The 20,331-nt window shown below is 45.3% G+C and overlaps 1 protein-coding gene across 1 annotated transcript in view; it reads left to right on the top strand.

The window, feature by feature from the left end:
- LOC135239874 (collagen alpha-1(V) chain-like) overlaps nt 1-20,331 on the top strand; it is a 100,237-nt gene that overhangs the window by 70,297 nt on the left and 9,609 nt on the right. The window contains exons 11-27 of the mRNA XM_064308861.1: nt 2,777-2,815; nt 3,058-3,111; nt 3,254-3,307; nt 5,076-5,183; nt 5,953-6,006; nt 8,029-8,082; nt 8,647-8,691; nt 8,817-8,870; nt 9,250-9,294; nt 9,615-9,668; nt 10,189-10,233; nt 11,413-11,466; nt 14,291-14,335; nt 15,902-15,955; nt 19,420-19,464; nt 19,606-19,659; nt 19,976-20,083. Coding sequence (XP_064164931.1) covers nt 2,777-2,815; nt 3,058-3,111; nt 3,254-3,307; nt 5,076-5,183; nt 5,953-6,006; nt 8,029-8,082; nt 8,647-8,691; nt 8,817-8,870; nt 9,250-9,294; nt 9,615-9,668; nt 10,189-10,233; nt 11,413-11,466; nt 14,291-14,335; nt 15,902-15,955; nt 19,420-19,464; nt 19,606-19,659; nt 19,976-20,083 — 966 coding nt within the window. The remainder of the gene's footprint in view (nt 1-2,776; nt 2,816-3,057; nt 3,112-3,253; nt 3,308-5,075; nt 5,184-5,952; nt 6,007-8,028; nt 8,083-8,646; nt 8,692-8,816; nt 8,871-9,249; nt 9,295-9,614; nt 9,669-10,188; nt 10,234-11,412; nt 11,467-14,290; nt 14,336-15,901; nt 15,956-19,419; nt 19,465-19,605; nt 19,660-19,975; nt 20,084-20,331) is intronic.

Genomic DNA, 20,331 nt, shown 5'->3' with positions numbered 1-20,331 from the left:
CAGCACACACACCACCCCGTCACTCAGCCTATTACCTTACCTGGGCCAGTGATTCAGGGGCGATTTTGGGGGAGATCCAGCCCTCCCAGCAGGTCTGAGACGGGCCCAAGCTGGAGCGGCACGTGTCCTGAGCGGGAGGCCGTGCCAAAACAAGCGTCCCGTAGAGCAGAGTGGCGCTGGGGCGAGGCGGTGGTGGTCTACCTCGAGTGTGTCAGCATGTCAAAAACCGTAACCCCCCCCTCCCCCCGCACTTCCACAGCAAGCAACCCAAGCTTTCCACACCCCTTATCTCCCCCAAATGGGGGGAGGAAAGAGCTCCCTGTCACTTTTTGGGGGATGTGTTTTATATTGCAAGCTTGCTGAAGATTTAGGCAGATTTATTTTAGTTAAAAAGTCTGTTTGGAAAGAAATGGTGACAGGTGAGCACGTTCTGAAGCACATTTGAAATAAAACCACTTACGGTGCAGTTGGCATTTTGAGAAGCAGTGCGTGTTGGAAATCACAGCCGTTACATAGGTCAAGTCAGAATGCCATGGTGCTCTTATTAGAATTATCTGAATTTTCCTGTTTATCGGTATTGTCAACTCTTGCTGTTAGTAAAAAAAAAAAAAAAGACAAATGTTTTTTTTAATTTATATTTTAACTGAACCACACTTAATTACAAATGCACCGTCATCGCTTTGTATTACATTACATTACATTACAGGCATTTAGCGGACACTCTTATCCAGAGCGACTTACATAACCTTTTTTTGTGTAACATAGCATTTTTTGTATTGTATCCTTTTATACAGCTGGATATGTACTGAAGCAATTCAGGTTAAGTACCATGTTCAAGGGTACAGCAGCAGTGTCCTACCCGAGGAATCGAACCTGTGACCTTTCAGTCACAAACCCAGTTCCTTACCCACTGTGCTACACTGCTGCCATTTTAGTGCCTTATATCATTACTCATCAATGGACAGTACTAATATAGAGATGTAGAAAAGGAAGTTTCTTGTAACCGTTTTTGGCTGGACTGCAATAGTGGGGCCAGCCCAACTAATGCGAATGTCTGTGACTGAGTGAGTGATGAAGTCACACCATTGGTCGGCCAGATAACGTGTGTTAGGTCCAGCCATATACTAGATTTTTGGGGCGACATAGCTCAGGAGGTAAGAGCGGTTGTCTGGCAGTCGGAGGGTTGCCGGTTCGAGCCCCGCCCTGGGCGTGTCGAAGTGTCCCTGAGCAAGACACCTAACCCGTAAATGCTCTGGTGAATGAGAGGCATCAGTTGTAAAGCGCTTTGGATAAAAGCGCTATATAAATGCGGCCCATTTACCATTTAGGTTTTGACCTGGTCTTGTTGGCCATGATATGGGACGTCTCGGCGAACGCGAGACGGTTGGCAGCGCCAGGCTGTGCCCGTCCTCCTGGAGGCCGTTGGCTGTTTAACTGCCGTTCTGCGACTCTGGTGGCCTGGCGGTGGGCGGGGGGCACCTGGGCTGGCAGTCAAAGCTCCCCCTCAGGAGGAGGCCGTGGGTGGGGAAGCAGCCGATGCCCATGAGCGCGTCGGTCGCGCCACACCGAACGCCAGGCAGTCGCTCCGTATAACCACGGTCTGTCTGCTTTGCAAATATCTGTTTATTTACTCAATCTTCATGAATTCAGCCTTTTTAGTGCATTTGTTTTTTGTTTTTTTAAATACGTTTCGGTACATAGACGAACACTCTGGTTTTTCATTGTGCCCAAGTCATTAGTCACCTAATTGGACAGAATTTTTTATTTGCTTTGCTGTGGTTTGAGTTGGATGAGTGCATAGCACCTACATTGGTTCTGTAATAAAGAGCTATACAGAATTAATAAACATTAATAAAGGGATTGGTCATTTCTAATGTTAATTATATTGTAATCTTGGTACTTATATTGTGCATATTTATATTGGTAACCTCTATGCTGACAGTGATTGGTTTATATTGCTTCCAGGCACCCTGTGAGGATGCAGGAAGTAGTATTCATTACTCCCAGTATTCTTTTGTAAGTGGGGTGACATCACAAGCTGTGGTAGGAATGGGACTTGGTGTAGCCAGACTGCTTTCTTAGCCCATCTCTCTCTGATTGGATTTGTATCCTGTTGGCTTTGGGTCCAGTCAGCCCCTCCACAGTGCATGTGTGTAAGCCAGAAATGAAGGAGGCAGTGAACCAGGCAAAACACAACGAGGAATCTCTTCTGTCACGCCCCTTTTAAAGTGTGCTCACAGAAGCTTGATCCTAAGTTATCAAGGGTCACAAAAGCAAGTCCATAGAGTGTGAGTTAGGCTTCTGTGGGTGCCAAATGCCTATACAAGGATTGTAATGGAAAACATGGAGAAGTTGTTGTCCATGTATCAGGTATACTTTGCATTTACAGAAAAACATTTGCAAAACTGACGAAGATGCTGTTTGTTACTAAGTAATGTAGATACGATGCAAAAAATAATTTTCAGCATTCTTATTTGTGTGCTGTCCTATTGAAAAAGCTCTGTATACCTGGCAGCAGGCTGGTGTATCTTAGCAACCGGATGGGTTTATTACAAGCAGGCTTGTTGAGCATCATACTTGCTTGTCATCACTTCACTTCGGATGGATGTGTGTGTTTAGAATTCAGATGTAACATTCGGGTCTTTCTCAGCCTCCATCTTGGTTTGGGTACATCGGACACTGATGTGTTTGTGTGCATTGTGCTTGCATGCGTCTGCACACGCGTGTGCATGTACTGCACACTGCCCTGAGACCTGGCTCTGTTTCTCTCTTACAGCGAACCTCCATCTTCCAGCTGCTGCAAGCGGGCTGGCCTGTAAGTACAACGGTGCTCTGGGATACCAGACGGAGGGGCAGGCGGGGTGAAGGGGATAGACATTTTTTTTTGGGAGGGTGCGGTCAGCATAGACACTTGTCTCAGGAATGGTGGGGTTTTTTTGGGGTGTGGTCAGGATAGACAGGTGTCTCAGAATGTGAGAGATGTTCAGGGCATGGCCAGCATAAGGATTTTGGGAGTCTCAGGCGTCTTCTGACTGCGGTCTCTATGTGAGCTTGCAGAGAGAACAGGGACCTCCTGGACCAGTGGGAGCCCCAGGAAAGCCAGGCCTGCCTGTGAGTATATGTTATAAATGGAAATGTATGTGCACCAACATAAATGTGCAACAGACAGGTGGTTATCATCCCTTGCATTTTGATGCTGTTCACCGAAGTCTGGTTGTGGATGCTTTGCTGACTCTCCGTGCTTTTGTCGCAGGGGCTGCAGGGGGAACCTGGAGACAGAGGGCCGCCCGGGCGTGTGGGGGACATGGTAACTATCTCTCTGTCAGTCAGTCATTCAGTCCGTCAACCAATCAGTCAGTAGATTTATTTCATAATGCCATTTACAAAGGGGTTATCATACACCATTTAAACCTGGATGTTTTCCACCCTACCTGCCTGTAGAAGAATGCGTTTGAGTTCATTTCAGTTCAGTTCAGTGCAGTTCAGTCGATTTTAATTGTCCCCAAAGGGCAATTTGTGGGCTGTATTAAATGCTCTTATTAATTTTGAAACCAAAGGCAAATTTCCACATTACATGGATAATAAAGTTTCTTATTATTATTAAATTAGTAAAGTTCAACTCAGCAAAATGTCAGTATATAGCCATTCAATGAGTGCTTCTGAAGCGACTCGGGTTTGAGGTGATACTGGGCGTAATCCAGAGGTAGAATTTCTTCTGCTCTGCAGGCTTCCTCAGTATCTGCTGTGAGGGAGAGCCTAAAATATATCTGAATGTTTCTTTTCTATGTAATTAGCAACTTATTTAGCAGCATTGCTGTATTTAGGTTGCTCACTGTTCTAAATTTGTGTGAGGAGAGTCTACATTTATTCTCATTCATCCTTCTGTGAACTCTTATAATAATAATAATAATAATACAGCTGGATATTTAGGTTTTTAACAAATGCTGTAGGCATGCTGTGCACTGAAATCTGCAAACAATTTTGTGAATATACTGCTTTGTGGGGTGCTATAATGGAAATAACTTTTTTTCGTCAGAAGTCACAATTTATCCTCTAGACATTTAAAAGATCTATTCTCACAGTGTCAAATCTTGACTTCCTTTATCACTTGAAAGTGGCTGCCATAGTCCCCTGTCCTGCGCTGGGGTAAGAGGCAGTGCACTAAAATAACTAATTCTTCTGGATTAACAGCCTGTAAAACACAAAGAGGCTCTTTGCTGTCGCTGCCCCCCACCCCCAGCCCCACCCACACCCACTTTCCACCGCACATCAAGGAGAACACACAGAGCTGTGTGCAGCTAACCAATAAGTTGTGAGGTTGAGGGTCTTTTTGCCTGAGATAGGGAGGTGGACTGCATTTACATCTGAGACTATGAACACTGTGTTCAGTGCTGCAGCTGACCTCGGGGGAGTGGGGGGAAGGGGGTGGGGAGAGTGCATTGTTGCCAAATTCTGACATGCTAGGACCCAGTGATGGAAGTGCAGCATGTGCACCCCTGTTCCTACCCCTACCCCAACCCCCACCCCCCCCCCCCCCTTCCTCCAACTCCCGCAGGAGGGAAATACAGTCTGACCAAAGGCCCAGGCACGGGTCTTGTTTTCCATGTGCAGAGGCCCTGTCCTGTCATGAACTACGTTTTTTTAAAAATATGTTCAAATAGGCACGTGTGTGTATTTGTTTAGCTGTTCCATTCACTCATTCTTTGACAGCTAGCATTAAACACCTGTACCTAAAACCTTTTGTGCTACTTATACAGCTTCATTTTCCATTGCTTCATATTTTAACAAATCCAGGTTTGATGATTAACTTTTACGAAAGTATATATTGCATTAGGTGAGCGTGCAATCTGCCTTTGCAAAACTGCAAGATTAATATTGATGAGGTAGACATCATCTTCATAAAAGCAATCACAGTTCCAGACTTCTGTATCGGTACACATTCATAATTTATACTTCCCTAATTTCTGCTAAATGTGCTGAATTGGGGGATACAGAGGGTACCCCTACTCGGACGCTGGCAAACCTGAAACCTTATCCTCTGAAAAAATATATATTGTGTTATGTTTGAATTTCAGGGTGACCCAGGGCCAAAGGGTGTGGCAGGCAGGAAGGGAAGAAACGGGCAAGATGGGGAACCTGGACAAGATGGGCAGCCAGGTCTCCAGGGGCACCCAGGGCCAAAGGTGAGGGCAAAGGGCAAAGGTCAAAACCCAACTTCCTGTCAAGGAATTATTCTTCCTGTCATTGGGGATTTGTCTCATTATCCTACAGAAGTTGCCAAAGAAAACCGCTTCAACTGGTCAGTATTGCTCACTCCTTAAAGAATCACATTTTTCTCAAGTGTGATTTGAGATTCAGAAGGGTTTGATTCTTGTGGTTTTGACCATGTACAGTGGAAATTCTAGTTCATATAAATGTATGAGGCCTTCTTTAAGAGGCTGTGCAATCAATTTTTTTGCATCGAAAGTGTTCCTTAAACCACCAATTTATAAACAGAAAAATAGTATAATTATCTTTTAAATTTGGTGAAATATGTCATTTATGAACAAAAGACCCGGTGGTTGAATGTGATGTTTCCTGTTTTGTTATGAATATTATATATTATATATTTCAAGATTGGCAGTCCACTAAATGGCCACACTTCTGATTAAATAAAATTCTAATGCTTTGTTATTTACATAAACAAAATGGTCTCTAAAAGATCCAAACCAAATCCCCCAGTAGGAAGTATAATAACCAAGCTGTTTTCAGGTAAATAAATAAATAAACTAATTTTAACCATAAACTAAATAAAATGGGCATAATGTCATAATACTTTCTCTTTGGGTATTTCTGTATGATATAACAATTATAAATTATGATTCTGTCACACTGAAATAAGTGTGAATTTGAGAAAGTCCAATTGGAAAGAATTTGGTAAACTAATATTGCCCCCCTCCGTTGGTGTTCCAGGGACCTCAAGGATTCAAAGGAGAGTCGGCCCACCGAGGCGAAAAAGGGGATGAGGTAAGGCGGTGTCTTTTCTGTGTGACACCAAGAGGGGGCAGCAGAGAGCACAGTCCTGCAGGTGAAATCCAGTACTCCCTTGGATAAAGATTCTGCAGCACCGGTTCTGTAGAGCTCCAGGTTCTGCTGGGTTTGTTGTTAGTAGCCTACTGTTCAACACTTAGTTGACCAATTAAAGCAGTGGTGGCAGTGTTGCATATTGCTTTGGGAACTGCCGGACTTGCTACCCCAAGGTTGTGAGTTCGATTTCCAGGAGCGGTGCAGATATCCTTGTACAGCCTAACCTTGAACAAGGTACTTAACCTGAACTGCTTCAGTACATATCCAGCTGTGCTGTATGAGTGGGTTGTATGTGAAAGAATTAAAGCTGCGTAAGACACTCCGGATAAGAGCTTCTGCTAAAGCACTTAGTGTAAATTTACAAAACATGGACCAGAGGAACCTGTGGTGCCCTAGACTAGAAGTTCCCAAAGCCCTTCTAAAATGACTCCCCTCCATCTTGGGACACCTCATCTGTGTAAATGATTTAAACTTGTGATACCTGTGTGTAACATCCACGTTATACCACAGTGTTTTTAACAGGCAAGTACTGTACATGGAAACATGCCCAAATCCTCACAGTATATCACATGTCTATATAAGATGTCACTCTTTCGTACATTATAAATCAGGGCTTCCCAGACCTGTTCCTGGACATCTACTGTCCCGTAGGTTTTCACACCAACCAAAAACAGCACACCTCATTCAACACCTAATTAGTAGAATCAGGTGTGCCAAATTAGAGTTGATCTGAAAACTTTGAGGATGATAGATTTTTGGGAACAGGGTTAGGTAGCCTTGGTGTAAATATTGAATAATTTTTGGTGCAATTTGTGAGCGGGTACAGTTGGGTACAATCGCACAGTCAGCGTGGACGTCCCTGGCGGCACCCAGCCGAACTGCGGCTCTGTGCGTCAGCGCTCGCTCCACAGGTGGGCCCCCTGGAAGGACTAGGGCCCTTCAGACTGATAAGAAGGTCAGGGGTCAAGGGTGGCATTTTTTTTTAAAAGCTCCTGTCTCTTACCCGCTATCTCAGACCAAGCCGCCGCTTCGCTTTCTCTCAGAGAGTCGCGTAGACCCGCCGCCAAGAGGCCATCGGCTTTTCTTCTTTCTTACTTTCAGAGCAGAAGTAAAGGCTCTGTGGATTATGGTAAAAAATGTTAAACCACAAAGCGAGTCCAAGCCTGAGGCCCCGAGCAGCGATGGCGGATAAAGAGCGACAAGCCCCTCAGCTTTTTTCCAGGGTCCAGGGGTCGACGTTTACATCGTGCGAAGGAGGGGGGGAGCTGGACGACGTGGACGGCAACTCAAATCTCTAGGAGCTCGTCCTTCTGTGAGGCGGCTTCCGGTGCTCGGTACGGGATCTGGACTGCGCCCGTGCCGAATGTGGCAGGCGGCCCACGGGCGGCGTATCAGCGTGGTGTCACCGAGGAGGAGATGTCGGTCATTGGGCGCCTGTCCATGCACGCTGTCTTCTAAGTCAGGCGTGGTGTCACCCAAGGAGGGAGAGTGTCGGTCATTGGGGTCGCCCCTGTCTCATGCACCAGCGTGTCCTCTAAGCTGTGGAGCGTTCTCCTATTATGCAAGGCCAGTGCAGTTCAGCCGCTGGGTTGCAGGAGAAGAAATGAGCTGCAGCTGGCCGTGCGAACTCCTGTACTCCCCTACAGTTACGGGAGGGCACCGCGCCAATGAGAACAGAGCTGGATATTACATTTCGGGCGGAAAAGTTTATTAAAGGAAGGGGGGACGCGTGACCTGATTGAGTCAGGAACTCAAGGAACACTCGCAGAAAGGCACCCACAACTGTCTGCCATTTTAAAAAAATCTTTGTATGTTAAACATGCCTATGGCTCCTCATGGATCTTGTGCATTTTACGCAAAAAAACTACATCGCTTGTGCCTTTTTCTGTGTATTTTGCATGTGTAATTTTTATTTTGGTGGTAAATATGATGTATTCTGTTTATTTGTCTTGTTTTTTACAGGGCCTCGTTGGCGAAGAGGGCCCTTACGGAGAGCAGGGTGAACTGGGAGAGAGGGTAAATTTGTTATTAGTATCTTCGTCTTTTTAATATTTTCCCTTGCTTCAGTTCAATCCATTTTCAGTTGCTGTGTGTTGTAAGCATGGAAGCTTGACAAGGTGACCCAGAATGTTGGAACACATTGCCCTCTTGTGGTCGCTGAAGGTTGTGCTTAAATTTAAGGGGTGTGTTTGCTCAAGGTTGTTCAGAGTAGTGTTATATCTTTTTTTAGTTTTCATACCATTAACGGCATTAGTACAAACCTACAATTTTGTGATTAGACAGCTTGTCCTTAATCAAGATTTGAAAATAAAATTCAGCTACAATTGCATGCTTCATTTGAGCCAATAAGGGATGTGTGCTTCAGTCAATGTGGTTGGCAGACAACATACAGTAAGAAAACACTGTGAACCAACTGAAGGTGGAAGAATCCTGAAGTTTGGTGCGTCATCCCCCAAAACCTTCCTTGTCATTACATGACAACAAACACTATAGGTTCAGCAGAGGCCAAGGATGTCAGTGTGCATTGTGCAAAGTTTCCGTGGAAACAAGCATCATCACATTCTCATGGTTATCTTTCAGGGTTCTAAAGGGGAGCCAGGTCACCCAGGACCGACTGGCCCACCTGTAAGTAGTGCATCACCTCTGGGTCCAGTCAAGAAGTTGATTTATGCAGTACTGTGGCACGTCGATGAGAATTTAAATGGCATTCACCACAAGGTCTCCTCTGCTCTGTTTTTTTTCTCTCTCAGGGGCCGAAGGGCATCAAAGGAGTGGAGGGACTTCAGGGCCCGCCGGGGCCAGAGGTAAAGCACAGCAGTAAAAACAGTTACACTTCGCACAGGGGTAGCTCCGGAGGTAAGAGCGGCTGTCTGGCAGGCAGTCGGAAGGGTTGCCGGTTCGACATGGCAAGTTCACAAATTCATATTGAGCGTTAAATTGTCTGCTGGTTTTTGGGGTGTTCTCAGCACTAGTGTTTCAATTACGTTTTGATTTACATTTATTGGCTAAGGAATCAGGACACCTTGTCCTCAAGGCCTTGAGTGACAGCGAATTGAAAGGACACCACAAAAACCTGCAGACACTGCGGCCCCCTTGGGATTCAGTTTGACACCCCTGATCTAGAGAAACAGTGGCCCCCATATGGAAGCTAATTCATGGTTTTTCTGGGTCTGTTTTTACCAGGGGGAGCCTGGGCCTGATGGTGACCCAGGACTTCCTGGGCTGATGGTGAGTTTGAGTGAAGAACGGCTGCTTGCATCCTCTCATCCTGTTTATCTTCTCACTGTCAGTCAGGAGGCACTGTGCTCATCCGTTACACAGTTAGCACAAGCAGGCACAGTATGACACAGTTCTGCATGTTATCTGGTTTTATTGTCAAGCTTTCAACGTAATTATCCTTCAAAGGCAAAGTTTCAAAGATTTTCACGACACAGAGTGAACAGAATGAGCTTGAGAATGAATGCTTAAATAAAAAATACCAATAACAGTGAGAGTTGTCAGTATCTTCACATCTCACTGTGTATGTGTGTGTGTGTGTTTCCAACCAGGGAGCTCCAGGCCTGACGGGCGCGGTTGGGGCACAGGGGGTGAATGGATCTCAGGTAAGGCGCCCCCTGCTGGTCACCTGGGGTCAGTGTAGAGAACCCTCTGCCATGGCAGACAGACATAAAGCAGAGTTTACTGCGCGGGATTCAGCCACTACCTACACCAGTGGTGGGCAGCTCCAGTCCCAGAGGGCCAGCGTTTAAGGCAGGTTTTTATTTCCACCAATTAGCCTGGCTCAATTAGCTAATTACCTCTATGCACCAGTGCTGCTTCATTTGTAGATTTAGATCACAGTAAAACGTTTCATGAAGGGACACTGCTGCAACAGGTTTCTGCTGTTATTCACAAGCCTATCAAGAAATCAGTAGATGAAATGTCAGATCACATAGATTACTGAGCTAATGGCATAATTAAGTGCAGATGTTGGTGTGAAATTCGGAAACAAAGTCGAGCTCACAGTTTCGTCCACAACATGGCGCTCCGTACTACACTTCCTACCTCCAGACTCTAGCTGGATCCAGTGCCTTTTGTAAATGCAAAAGTCAGACATTTTGGTTCTGTTCTGTCCCGTTTCAGGGTGATCTCGGACCTGCCGGAACCACTGGCCATAGGGGCCCTCAGGTACTGTGCTTGGTGTTAGCCATAGCCCTTCTGTTAGGTGTGTGTCCGTATCTGTGTTTGTGTGTTTGTCCATGCTTTTATATGCGTGTAAATGTGTTTTCTGTGTATGTGTGTGTGTGTCTGTATTCCTGTATTCATTGTGTGATGAAGCCTGCATTGAGTAGTTGGTTGGAGCTTGTCCTTGCTTGTAATTGCTACCCGAACATAATAAAACCCGACCAGAACTCGTGAATTTGGGTCAGGTCGGGTTCTAATCCTGTCGTTTTGTATCGGGCTCAGTTTGGGTCAAGCTGTTCTTCGTAGCTGGCCATTGTAAGCACAAGCTGGATGCAAAACGAATGCCTCAGAGCAAAAGGTATAGCCATGGGAGTATGAAGGCAGTGAGGCTAGGGAAAGGAAAGTCCAAGGTCTGGACAAACTTTTACTTGGTTTTGATCAAGCTGTAAACAAAAGTGCGCAATGCAAAATAAATGCAAATACTGTGATGCCCAGTGTTGCCAACTTCTGGAAGACAAATAGGCCAAGCAACCCTCACTGTCAAAAACGCGCCGAGGCAAGCAGAAAATAGAGTGATTGCGGACCCAAGCTTGCTTGTGTCCTTGAACAACAGCAACCATAAAAAAATCAGGTCACTTGGTACATTTCCAAACAAACAATCAGATTTTTCAAAACAAGCCCAAAAACCAAAACTTTCCCCTTTTTTCAAGTGAAGGAAAAAACAAACCCAAAGCCAGGTATTATAAGCAGTTTTGGTAATTCTGATGATACCCTGCTTAGGTAAACTACGGTAGACGTGATGAGGGTATACGAAGGGGTATAACAGGCTAGGGTATACCAAGCCTGTCGCCGGGCACCATCCACTGATCCAACCGAAACGTCAGCTGCTTTTTTTCTTCAAACTGAATATCGACCATTCCTCAAACCTGCGTGCACCATCTACTGTACTGACATGCTTCATGAAGTCGGGTTCAAATCGGGCCGGACTTTTAAAATACTGCGACCCGCGAGCTCGGTTTTGGCTCGGGGCGAAAAGAAGTGGGCCCTGGTCAAGCTGAAATTTTTGGGCCCGTTTCGAGCTCTGGTCCTTGTATGATTAGGTGTTGGTATGTGTGTATGCTGTACTGTGTTGTGGGTGCCAGGTGTTTGCTTAATTACTCCATCGCCTTTTTTGTGGTTTAGGGTCCACATGGCCTGGATGGAATACGAGGGCCGCCAGGGCCCCGGGGTCCCCAGGTATGTTACTCTCTCCCTCCCCCAGAATCCCTGCCAATTCCCCACTATACTGTTTTAATAGGTTTCACCCACAGGACTTTTCAAACACACCCTTCCATACTGTATGCTGTGTCCTAATGCCAAGTGTGACTCAATCAAGTCAGGAGGTCAGATGCCATATAACAAGTGTTATTTATGAGCATAAGAGGAAGTGATATCACATGAAACTCATTGAATACCACAGAGCTTGATTAGCACTGTCATGTCGATTAACAAGCGGGAACTGGTGAGCTGCAAACACAGGCGGAAATCCAGAGAAGTCATTGGTTCTTTCTCTGCTTTTTATTTTTTTGACTTGCTTTGTTTAATGATCCATATCAGTAAACAACTCATTGCCTTCCTGTATCCTTTGTATCTTTTGGTCGATGCTGAGTACTGTTTCAGTTTGGCTGCACAATACTGTGGAGGATTTGTACAGATTATCTTATTTGACCATGTGGACAGTTATCTGCCTGTAAGCAGGGCATGTTGGCACCTTAAAGACTAGTTATTGCAGACTTAAATTTAATGCTTATATAAACACAATCAAATTTTAACAGTGCCTCCGAAGTCATCCGCAAATAAAGTAGTTCCACTTTATAGATACGAATGCCTTCCTCAAAGTACTCATGTAAATATACTTATGTTTCAGTATCTTTGCCTTACTCTCAGGAGCGAAGCAAATTACAATTACTTGGGGGGTTTGTAGCTTTTATGTAGATAAAGCTTAATCAGTAAGGATTACATTTATTTCACTAAATTAAACTCATATCATTTTAAATTCTCTTCGAGGATTTGAAGAACAATGGCAGTACCACCCCACTTGAGATTGAGAGGAAGGGGATTTACCTCGGTGGAGTCAAGGATTAATTAGCCAGTTGGTGTGAATGTTAATTAAGCAAAGGCAAATGTCTCTTTCCACATCCCATGTTTGCAGTCGATGAATCACTGCTGGTCTCAGGCCGTGACCTGATCTACAGAGAGAAATAGACCTGGCCAACAGTGCAGCCTCTCCACTGTCAAACCATGAAGGGGCCCAAAAAATGGGCAACAAAGCTGAGAGTTAGAGAGCAAATGACCCCTGGAGGTGGTATCTGTGTAGTAAACATGATGTGTATTCCAGTTGCCTTGCCTTGGCCACTTCCTCATGTCAAAAATCTCTGAGTGCTAGTACAGGTAAGGTAGCCAGTGTCAGGTAAGGTATTTCCATTTGACAGGTGTGTTCTCAAATGGTCTGGGTTTTCTGGATTGTTCCTTAATCCGTTGGTTCCCAAACTGTATGGTGGGACTCAGTGACAGTAGACAGTTGTGAAAGTAGATTACAGGACACGCTTGAGTGAAAATAACTTTGTACAAGCACTAGTGCTGAAATGTTAGGCTGCAAAGAGTGGGTTGGAAAAGCAGAAAATGTATTTGCTTGTAATGTAACTTAGTTGTGCGGACAGAAAGTTTAGAAACCAAGGCTTATATCCGTCCCCGATAGCGTTCTGGAGGGGCTACTTCGAAGAGAGGGCTTACCTCTCCGAAAAGCACGTGTCGCCACGCACGCACCTGGGGTTTGCGGGCGAAGTGCGCCGCCCCCCCCCCCCCGTGCAGGGAGCTCGTTAAACCGACTCCGACATGAAAGCCGAGCCTTTGAATAGCCAGCCCTCTTGCTCCTTCACTGCCCTGTTAAAAATGCCAGCGCAGCGCTCCAGATGTCTGCAACACAGCAGAGGCGCATCACGTGTGCCCGGTGCCCGGGGTCCCAGGCTGAAGGGGGCCCCGCTGCCCTGTCCGCCTGAGGGGCTCAGAGGATGAGGAACGCATGCCATATGATGCCCGGCCTCGTCTCAGGCTGCCTCCCAACGCTGAAGCCATCACCTCTCCTTATTTTACCATCCGAAGGCAGAACCTTCACATTCGATGCGGTCCCAGGCTGAAGGGGGCCCCGTTCTGCTCCCGGGGGGGGGGGGCCCATGGGAGAGGAGCGGCTCAGAGGCATGCAGCTGATCACCGCCATACCGCCATAATGAAACAAGATCGCCCACGGCCTCGTCTGCAGGGCCTTGCGTTCTCCGCGTTAACGAGCTGGAAATGACATCACCTCTCTTATTTTTACCATCTCGTCAAAACGGCAGAAACCTTCTCAACATTTACGAAAATGTCCCAGCTCCTCACGTGCACAGAGCGTATTAGTCAGACTTTTTAACATGTTTGTTGAACCTTTTGGTGTATCTATCGCAGAAATGAAACATACACTGTTCCAAAGCAGTGCCCAATGTCCAGTGTTTCCTCCAGTGTGCTTTTATTCAGCCAGAATGTAGGTAACTTTACCTGCCTTTCCTCACCTGCCTGTATGAAGAAAACGTGGTATTTTAAGTTTCCTCTGGCCGTGTCACATGACCACCAGTGTCACTGGAAAGCATGTGCCATTTAGTGTTGCTGGACTAACGGGAGGCCATAGCCTTGATTCAGTTATCAGCTTTTTTTTCTTTACAAATGGAAACAATGCATCATTTCATTGCCAAAAAACATTTGTCAGGCGTTTTGTTAACGGCTGAGTTCTTAAAAAATGAATGATTGCGATTCGGCATTAAAGGCAAATTTAGATCGAACGCTGGAGTGTTGGATTATGATGTCACACAAAAAGCGCTTTGTCCACATCAGGTCGACAGCTTGCAAGCTTGCATGAGGCCCGAGGCGACAGCAACAGAGGCAAGGCTGGGAGAGCAATACCATGGGCGATGTCTTTCTGCCTGCTTGAGTTTTCAGAAAGAGAAAGTGCATGATGTGAAAATTCTGTGATCCAACTGTGTCTCTGCAGGGGAAGCTCGGGAAGGAGGGTCTCCCTGGTCCAAAAGGAGACCCAGTAAGTCTCCGCAACTCTATACTAACCCTTATTTTTTATTTTTTACAAAAGACTGTAAATTAGGTCGTCACTTAAAGGGGAACATTGTGATGTTAAATGGATCGTCCACTGATAATATTGGAAAAAAATGTCAGTTAAACCATCACCACATTCTAGACTTTGGTCTTCTAGCCTGAAAAAAATATGGGAGCACACCTCTGGCTGATCTGTACAAATCTGTCTCAGTGATGCTTTTAACCACACCCACTCTCGGTCTAGTTGCAACACACAGTCAGTCCAGCGTGTTTCAGATGCCAGTTTGATAAATAAAATAACATAATTAGGGCAAAGTTTCCCTCTAATTAAATGGACGTTATGTGAAGAAACAATTTTTACGATGCTTTAGTTTAATGCATTCTTAATGTTGTGCGTTTGAATCTTAATTGCTTAATAGCACTAATTCTGCGTAATGGGCTCTTCATGCTTGCTGTGTAATGCTTCTCTTTATGCGATTAATTATTGCATAACCACATGAAAGGCATAAATGATATCAGTCCTCCAGATCTTGATCGGTCAGTGTGGCAGTGCGGTAGACCTCTGCGTTTTAAGAACTTGATGGGAGAATAATGAGCAGGTTGCCATTCATTAAGCTGCTCCGAAGGGCACCTTCGCCAAGCAAAGTGAAACCATAAATGTGAGGTGCAGATTGAGTGCCCATTTAGCACTCATGACAAAGTAATTCATCTGTGGTGCGTCGTGAAGGGGGGGGGGGGGGTGAAGAGGTCGGAACATTATGTAAATAACCCGGAGAATCTGTGTAGTGTCTCGCCGGGCGGTGTTTTACAGCATTAGTACTGCTCCACAAACACTCTTTCTCGCTTGCCCGCTCCATAACAATGATCTTATTTATCACCGAAGAACACACAGGACGGTTCTGAAGGATTTTATTTCTGCTGCTTACACGGAAGCCTGAGTTCCGTAAGCAATCTTAATATATCTGTGCCCAAATTAATGTGTTCACCGACCGTTTTATTGATAAATAGCTAAAACCACGAAAATTTAATATGGCTTTCTGTTTTTACGGATTAGCACATTTCGGGGAGAGGTGGAGGCAGGCGGGGAAGTGAACCGTTATATGCTGGAATTCCCAGATGTTTTTCTCTGGTGAACGTAGCCTTGTTTGTCCAGGGGAGCTGCACGACAAAGGACTGTAAGAGCTACCAACATGAACATGGCCACAGATTCTGTAGTTAAACCAGATGGTCTTCTCCTGCCTTCCTTTCTTCCTTTCTACCCACAGGAGGTTCTGGTTATGTGACAGGTGTAAGGCACAGTTTATCTGTACTGTGTTACAGTTCAAGTACAGAACAGATCATCCATTGTCACACCATTGTCCTTGGGCACACCGCTTCAGGAAGAGTCAAAATATCCATAAAATTTCAATGCATAGGGAGACAGAGCTTTAAATATATCATGAATACAGAGTTGAGTATCTGGTGAGTCTAAAGCATCTGTGATAGGGCTAATGTGAGCCATCACTGTCCCATGATAAGCTGAGCTTTTTTCCTCTCTGTTTCTGCTATTCAGGGCCGGCCAGGGCCTGTAGGCCCCAGGGGAGAGCACGGGTTCGAGGGGCCGATGGTGAGTGAAGAATAATCATTGTAGAAATCATCGTACTTTCACTCTTCCTCACCAAGTGACTGTCTTGCTGTACTCACAGATCTGTAAATAAAAAATCTCTTTAAAAATAGGCATGTAATGCATTTACATTTTGCAACTTTGTGTTTGCATCTCTGCTTGTCACAGCTTTCTTTCCAAATGTGCTTTTCAGAGCCTTGAGCGGAAAAGCTTTTCATCAAAACCTTTCACTTAGTTACTCTCACACTCGTTCATTCACTTATTTACTCACTCTCTTGCTCACTCACTGACTTATTCACACACCTATTCACCCACTCACCCCTTCACTAGCTACATTAGCTAATTCACTCAAATACCTGTACATGGTCAGTCTTTTAGTCCGTCACTTATTCACTTGCTTTCTGTAATCCTTTCACCTGTCCAGTCATTTATTCGTTCTCATATTTCACTCTACCTTATTTGAGGTACTCACCTGTTCTGTACCTTGCGAACATTATTTACGGCGTTGGCCAGAATTCAAAATGAGCGTCTGCATCAGGCAATAACTCTGACAGCCAGGATGCAGATGTCTCTGCCTGTTTGGCTACTGACGCCAAGAACACTGCAAACATGCCCAGACTGTAGCACAGCAGAAATAAAGGAAACCCATTGTGTTGCTTTTAAATACGTTTATTTCTCTTTAACCTGCCCAATCGCATCTCAGACACTTACAAATTAGCTAAATGACACATTTTTTCTGGAAATGTGTTGTTACTGGGGTGTGTTTTGATCGTTTTTCTCACTCGATGTTATCCACTTCCTGTCTCTGGTCTTCAGCTCCTCACTTTTTCCCCCACATCTCTGGACTCGATTGCTTCTGCCTGGAGGTCGTCAGTTGCCAGGAACCATGATCCATTCATTGGTTGATGAGTCAGGCAAATCCCTGTCAAACCTCCCACCATTCGGAAAATGCAATGCACTGCAATATATTGTAAAGATGCTGACTTCTGGAGAATATAATAATAAGCATATGGCACATCAATGTGTTTTCTTTCTGGAGGTGGCAATAATTTCCATTTTGCCCATATCGTGTGAAGGTGTTGCAGTATCTTGATCTATGATGAGAAATGTTTTGCTGTGATCTGATGTGCACACTTCACTGGTTTAGAAAATGAAGTCAGAATTATTGGTTTTAAACAAAAACCAGGCTGCGCTGCAGTTGTGCAGGCATTTAAAACCCAGAATCTTGCCTGTGGTTCTCAAAACACAGCAAAGTGCCCCTGCGTTACGTGTCAGGGATCAGCCTGTTTCTTGATGCAAAGCAGTGCCGTGGCTGCAAAACTTCTCCACCGATCTCAGGGCAGGTGACATTTCACAGAAATTTTTGATTCCAGCGAATCGCCACAGGGAGGAGCACAAGGTCACTAGAACACCCGGGTCGAAGGTCACCTGTCAGCTTTGTAGTTTTGACGAATTGGCCATATTGTTGCCATAAAACTGGAGAATTGCCATCTCCAAAACACTGTAAACCAAGTGATTAAGAATGTTCCCATAGGCAGCAGCTGAATGTAATTCTGGCTTTGATCCAAAAACATTCCAGTTCACTTTTTTTTGTTAGGCTTTCAACAACTTCTCCAGCTGTTATTTCACCCATATGTGTATATCATTTTTGAGGCCTGTGGGGCTTTTTTCACTGTTAATGTGCCATAACACACAAAGGAAAAATTAGGTATCTTTTTTATTTATTTTAAAGAATGGCACAGTTCACCCTCCTTTTCAGTTTTTTAGTTATTTTTTGCTTTGCTTAGACAGGAAGGAAGCAAAGGGCAATGGACAGAGAGGATGACAGCTGAGAAAGCTCAATCGATGGGGGGGGGGGGGGGTGGCTGCGGGGGGGTGGCTGCCCCATAGACCTCACCACATGCCCCTTCAGACATGAACGCGATTACCTGATCAACACCTGTGTGGGGGAGTCAGAGCTCTCTCCATCTGTAGAGGAGGGGTGCAATTCCTTATGCACTGATGCCATTATGAAAGTCAATCAATCAAACTTTATTTATGAAGCACATTTCCGACAGCGGGTGCAACTCAGTGTGCTGTACATAAAAAGACAGAAACAAACAGGGTGATTGAAGGATATAAGAAAAAACATTTAAGACCTAAGGACAAAACTAAAATAAAGATAAAAATTAGGGTAAATGGCAGCAGTAGTTAAAGTGGCGCAACAACAAACACAGCAGACAAACAAGGTCGGATAAATAACTGAGTAAATAGTTTAAAATAAATAAAAACATTTTTTTTTAAATGAATGCATCAGTATATAGCAGAAAAAGCATAAACCAGGCATGACCGACCTTATTTGTTCTAACCCACCATGAAAACACCTGAATCAACTAATCTAGGTCTTGATTTGCCATGATTAGTTGTATCTGTTTGTATGTATTGAAATATATTTGGAATGCCTCCATGTATTATTCTACGTACAGCAGTATACTCTTCAGTATATGGCACTGTATTTTCCTTGCGTAAGACTCTTGCACTGTAAAGCTGCTTTGTGACAAAGCTCCTTTGTTAAAAGCGCTATACAAATAAAATTGATTGATTGATTGATTGTAAGACAGAATGAGAGAGATCGCCAGAGCGGAGCGGTAGGTGAGGTGTGAGGGCTGCTGGTTCCAAGCCGGGCTGTGCCACACTGCAGCTTTTAATGACGCTGGTTTTGGGTGTCTGTGGGTAGAGATGATGGATGAGGGGCACCAGCCGGTGCTGCGGAATAGCTTGTAGGAGACGGATTAGCTTGCTGCTCTCAAGAGCAATAAGCCCAAAGCGCTCTGCATCCAAACAAACTGAAAGCTTTATGCGACCAACTGGAGTCTGCAATAACAAGGATCTCTTTTTTTTTAATTTTCTGTCTCTTTTTATCTGTCTTTGGATCAAATGAAATTCAAATGAGCTTCATTGCCTAAAGGTATGCAAGGCAGCACTGCTGAAGGAAGTGTGCAGAGTATTCGGTAGTAACAGAAAACTCCAACTGTGCTGTAAACTATCAAAAAATTTAGAGCACCTTCGTCCCTGTACCCTTGGGGATCTGCGCTTGTTGTGCCTTCTGTCTTCGAATCTGTAGGCTGTAACTTGTTTGGTTGTTATTTTTTCAAAATATTTTGTCTCTTTCCATTTCTGTTTTGTCTGATAGCGTTCAAAGTCCATTTAAATCTCATTCCTTTTGTCCAGTTTCCAGTGTGGCCATCAGTCAGTTGTGCTTTGTGACCATTTTTTCCTTTGTCGTTTGTCTGCTGTAGCTTGAGCTGGAAGCAAATGCATAAATGCATTATTCAGTGTGTTTCAAAGAACATGCAAAGTTTACAGTTACTGTCTCTCTCTCTTTCTCTATTTCACACATTCTCTCTTTCTCTCTCCCTCTGTTTTACCCTCTATCTCTCCTTCGCCCTCTCTCTCTCTCTCTCTCTCTCTCTCACACACATATTCAGGGTGCACCGGGAGCACCGGGCCCTCCAGGGATTCTGGGAAACGCAGTAAGATAAATCCCATTCTACCATATCTCGTAGTTCTCTGGTCATATTTGGTCATGTCCTGTGTGCTTGAGCAGCAGTGAGGGGAGAGCCGAAACCAGGGCCACCCGTCTGATTTCTGCCTGACCTCTGCTTCGTCTCCAGGGAAACAGAGGGCCGGACGGGGAGAGGGGGGACTTCGGGCCGAAAGGGGACAGGGTGAGGACTTTGGGAGTGATATCGCCCCCCCCTGTCCCTGCATGACCTTCTAAAATGCCCCAGTTTTCTTGTGCACTCTTAATTACCAGCTGCTGGTGATAGCCAAGTGCCATCATGTTGGCAAAAGTGTGTTTGTCTTTGGATGTAATTTCATTTTATTGTGTAAACACTTGTTGAGTTACTTTCCCGCAGGAACACCTGTGTAACTCGCCTGTGTTGAGTTACTTGCCCGCAGGAACACCTGTGTAACTCACCTGTGTTGAGTTACTTGAGGTGAACTTCTTACTTGAGGGCTCATGGCGTTTGGTCTCTGCAGGGTCTTCAGGGCGCTCCAGGAATCAGGGGTCCCCAAGGAGAAGAGGGGTCTTCGGGTTTCCCAGGATTCCTCGGGTCCAAGGGCCAATCAGGTCCCAAAGGGATCCAGGTACACGCCCGCCTGCGTCCGCTCCAGCCTTACACCTGGTACCTGCCCTGCACTGCACTCCCCCCCCCCGTCCCCCCTGCGGGAGCCGGGCTCTTCGGCTGGGCTCAGTCTGAAGGAAAACCAGAGGGAAGCGACCGTGGGATTGCACGCAACAGGTTTAAACGTTCATCAACCGTTTCACGAGGCGTGGAAGCCGGCGGTCGCTGCGAAGCGCTCAGAAAAATCGACGTGGAGCGCGGCGGCGCGGC

This window comes from Anguilla rostrata, chromosome 14, assembly GCF_018555375.3.
Source record: "Anguilla rostrata isolate EN2019 chromosome 14, ASM1855537v3, whole genome shotgun sequence".
Taxonomy (NCBI): Eukaryota; Metazoa; Chordata; class Actinopteri; order Anguilliformes; family Anguillidae; genus Anguilla; species Anguilla rostrata.
The sequence above is the reverse complement of the archived record's forward strand: the minus strand, read 5'-3'. Positions and strand labels throughout refer to the sequence as shown.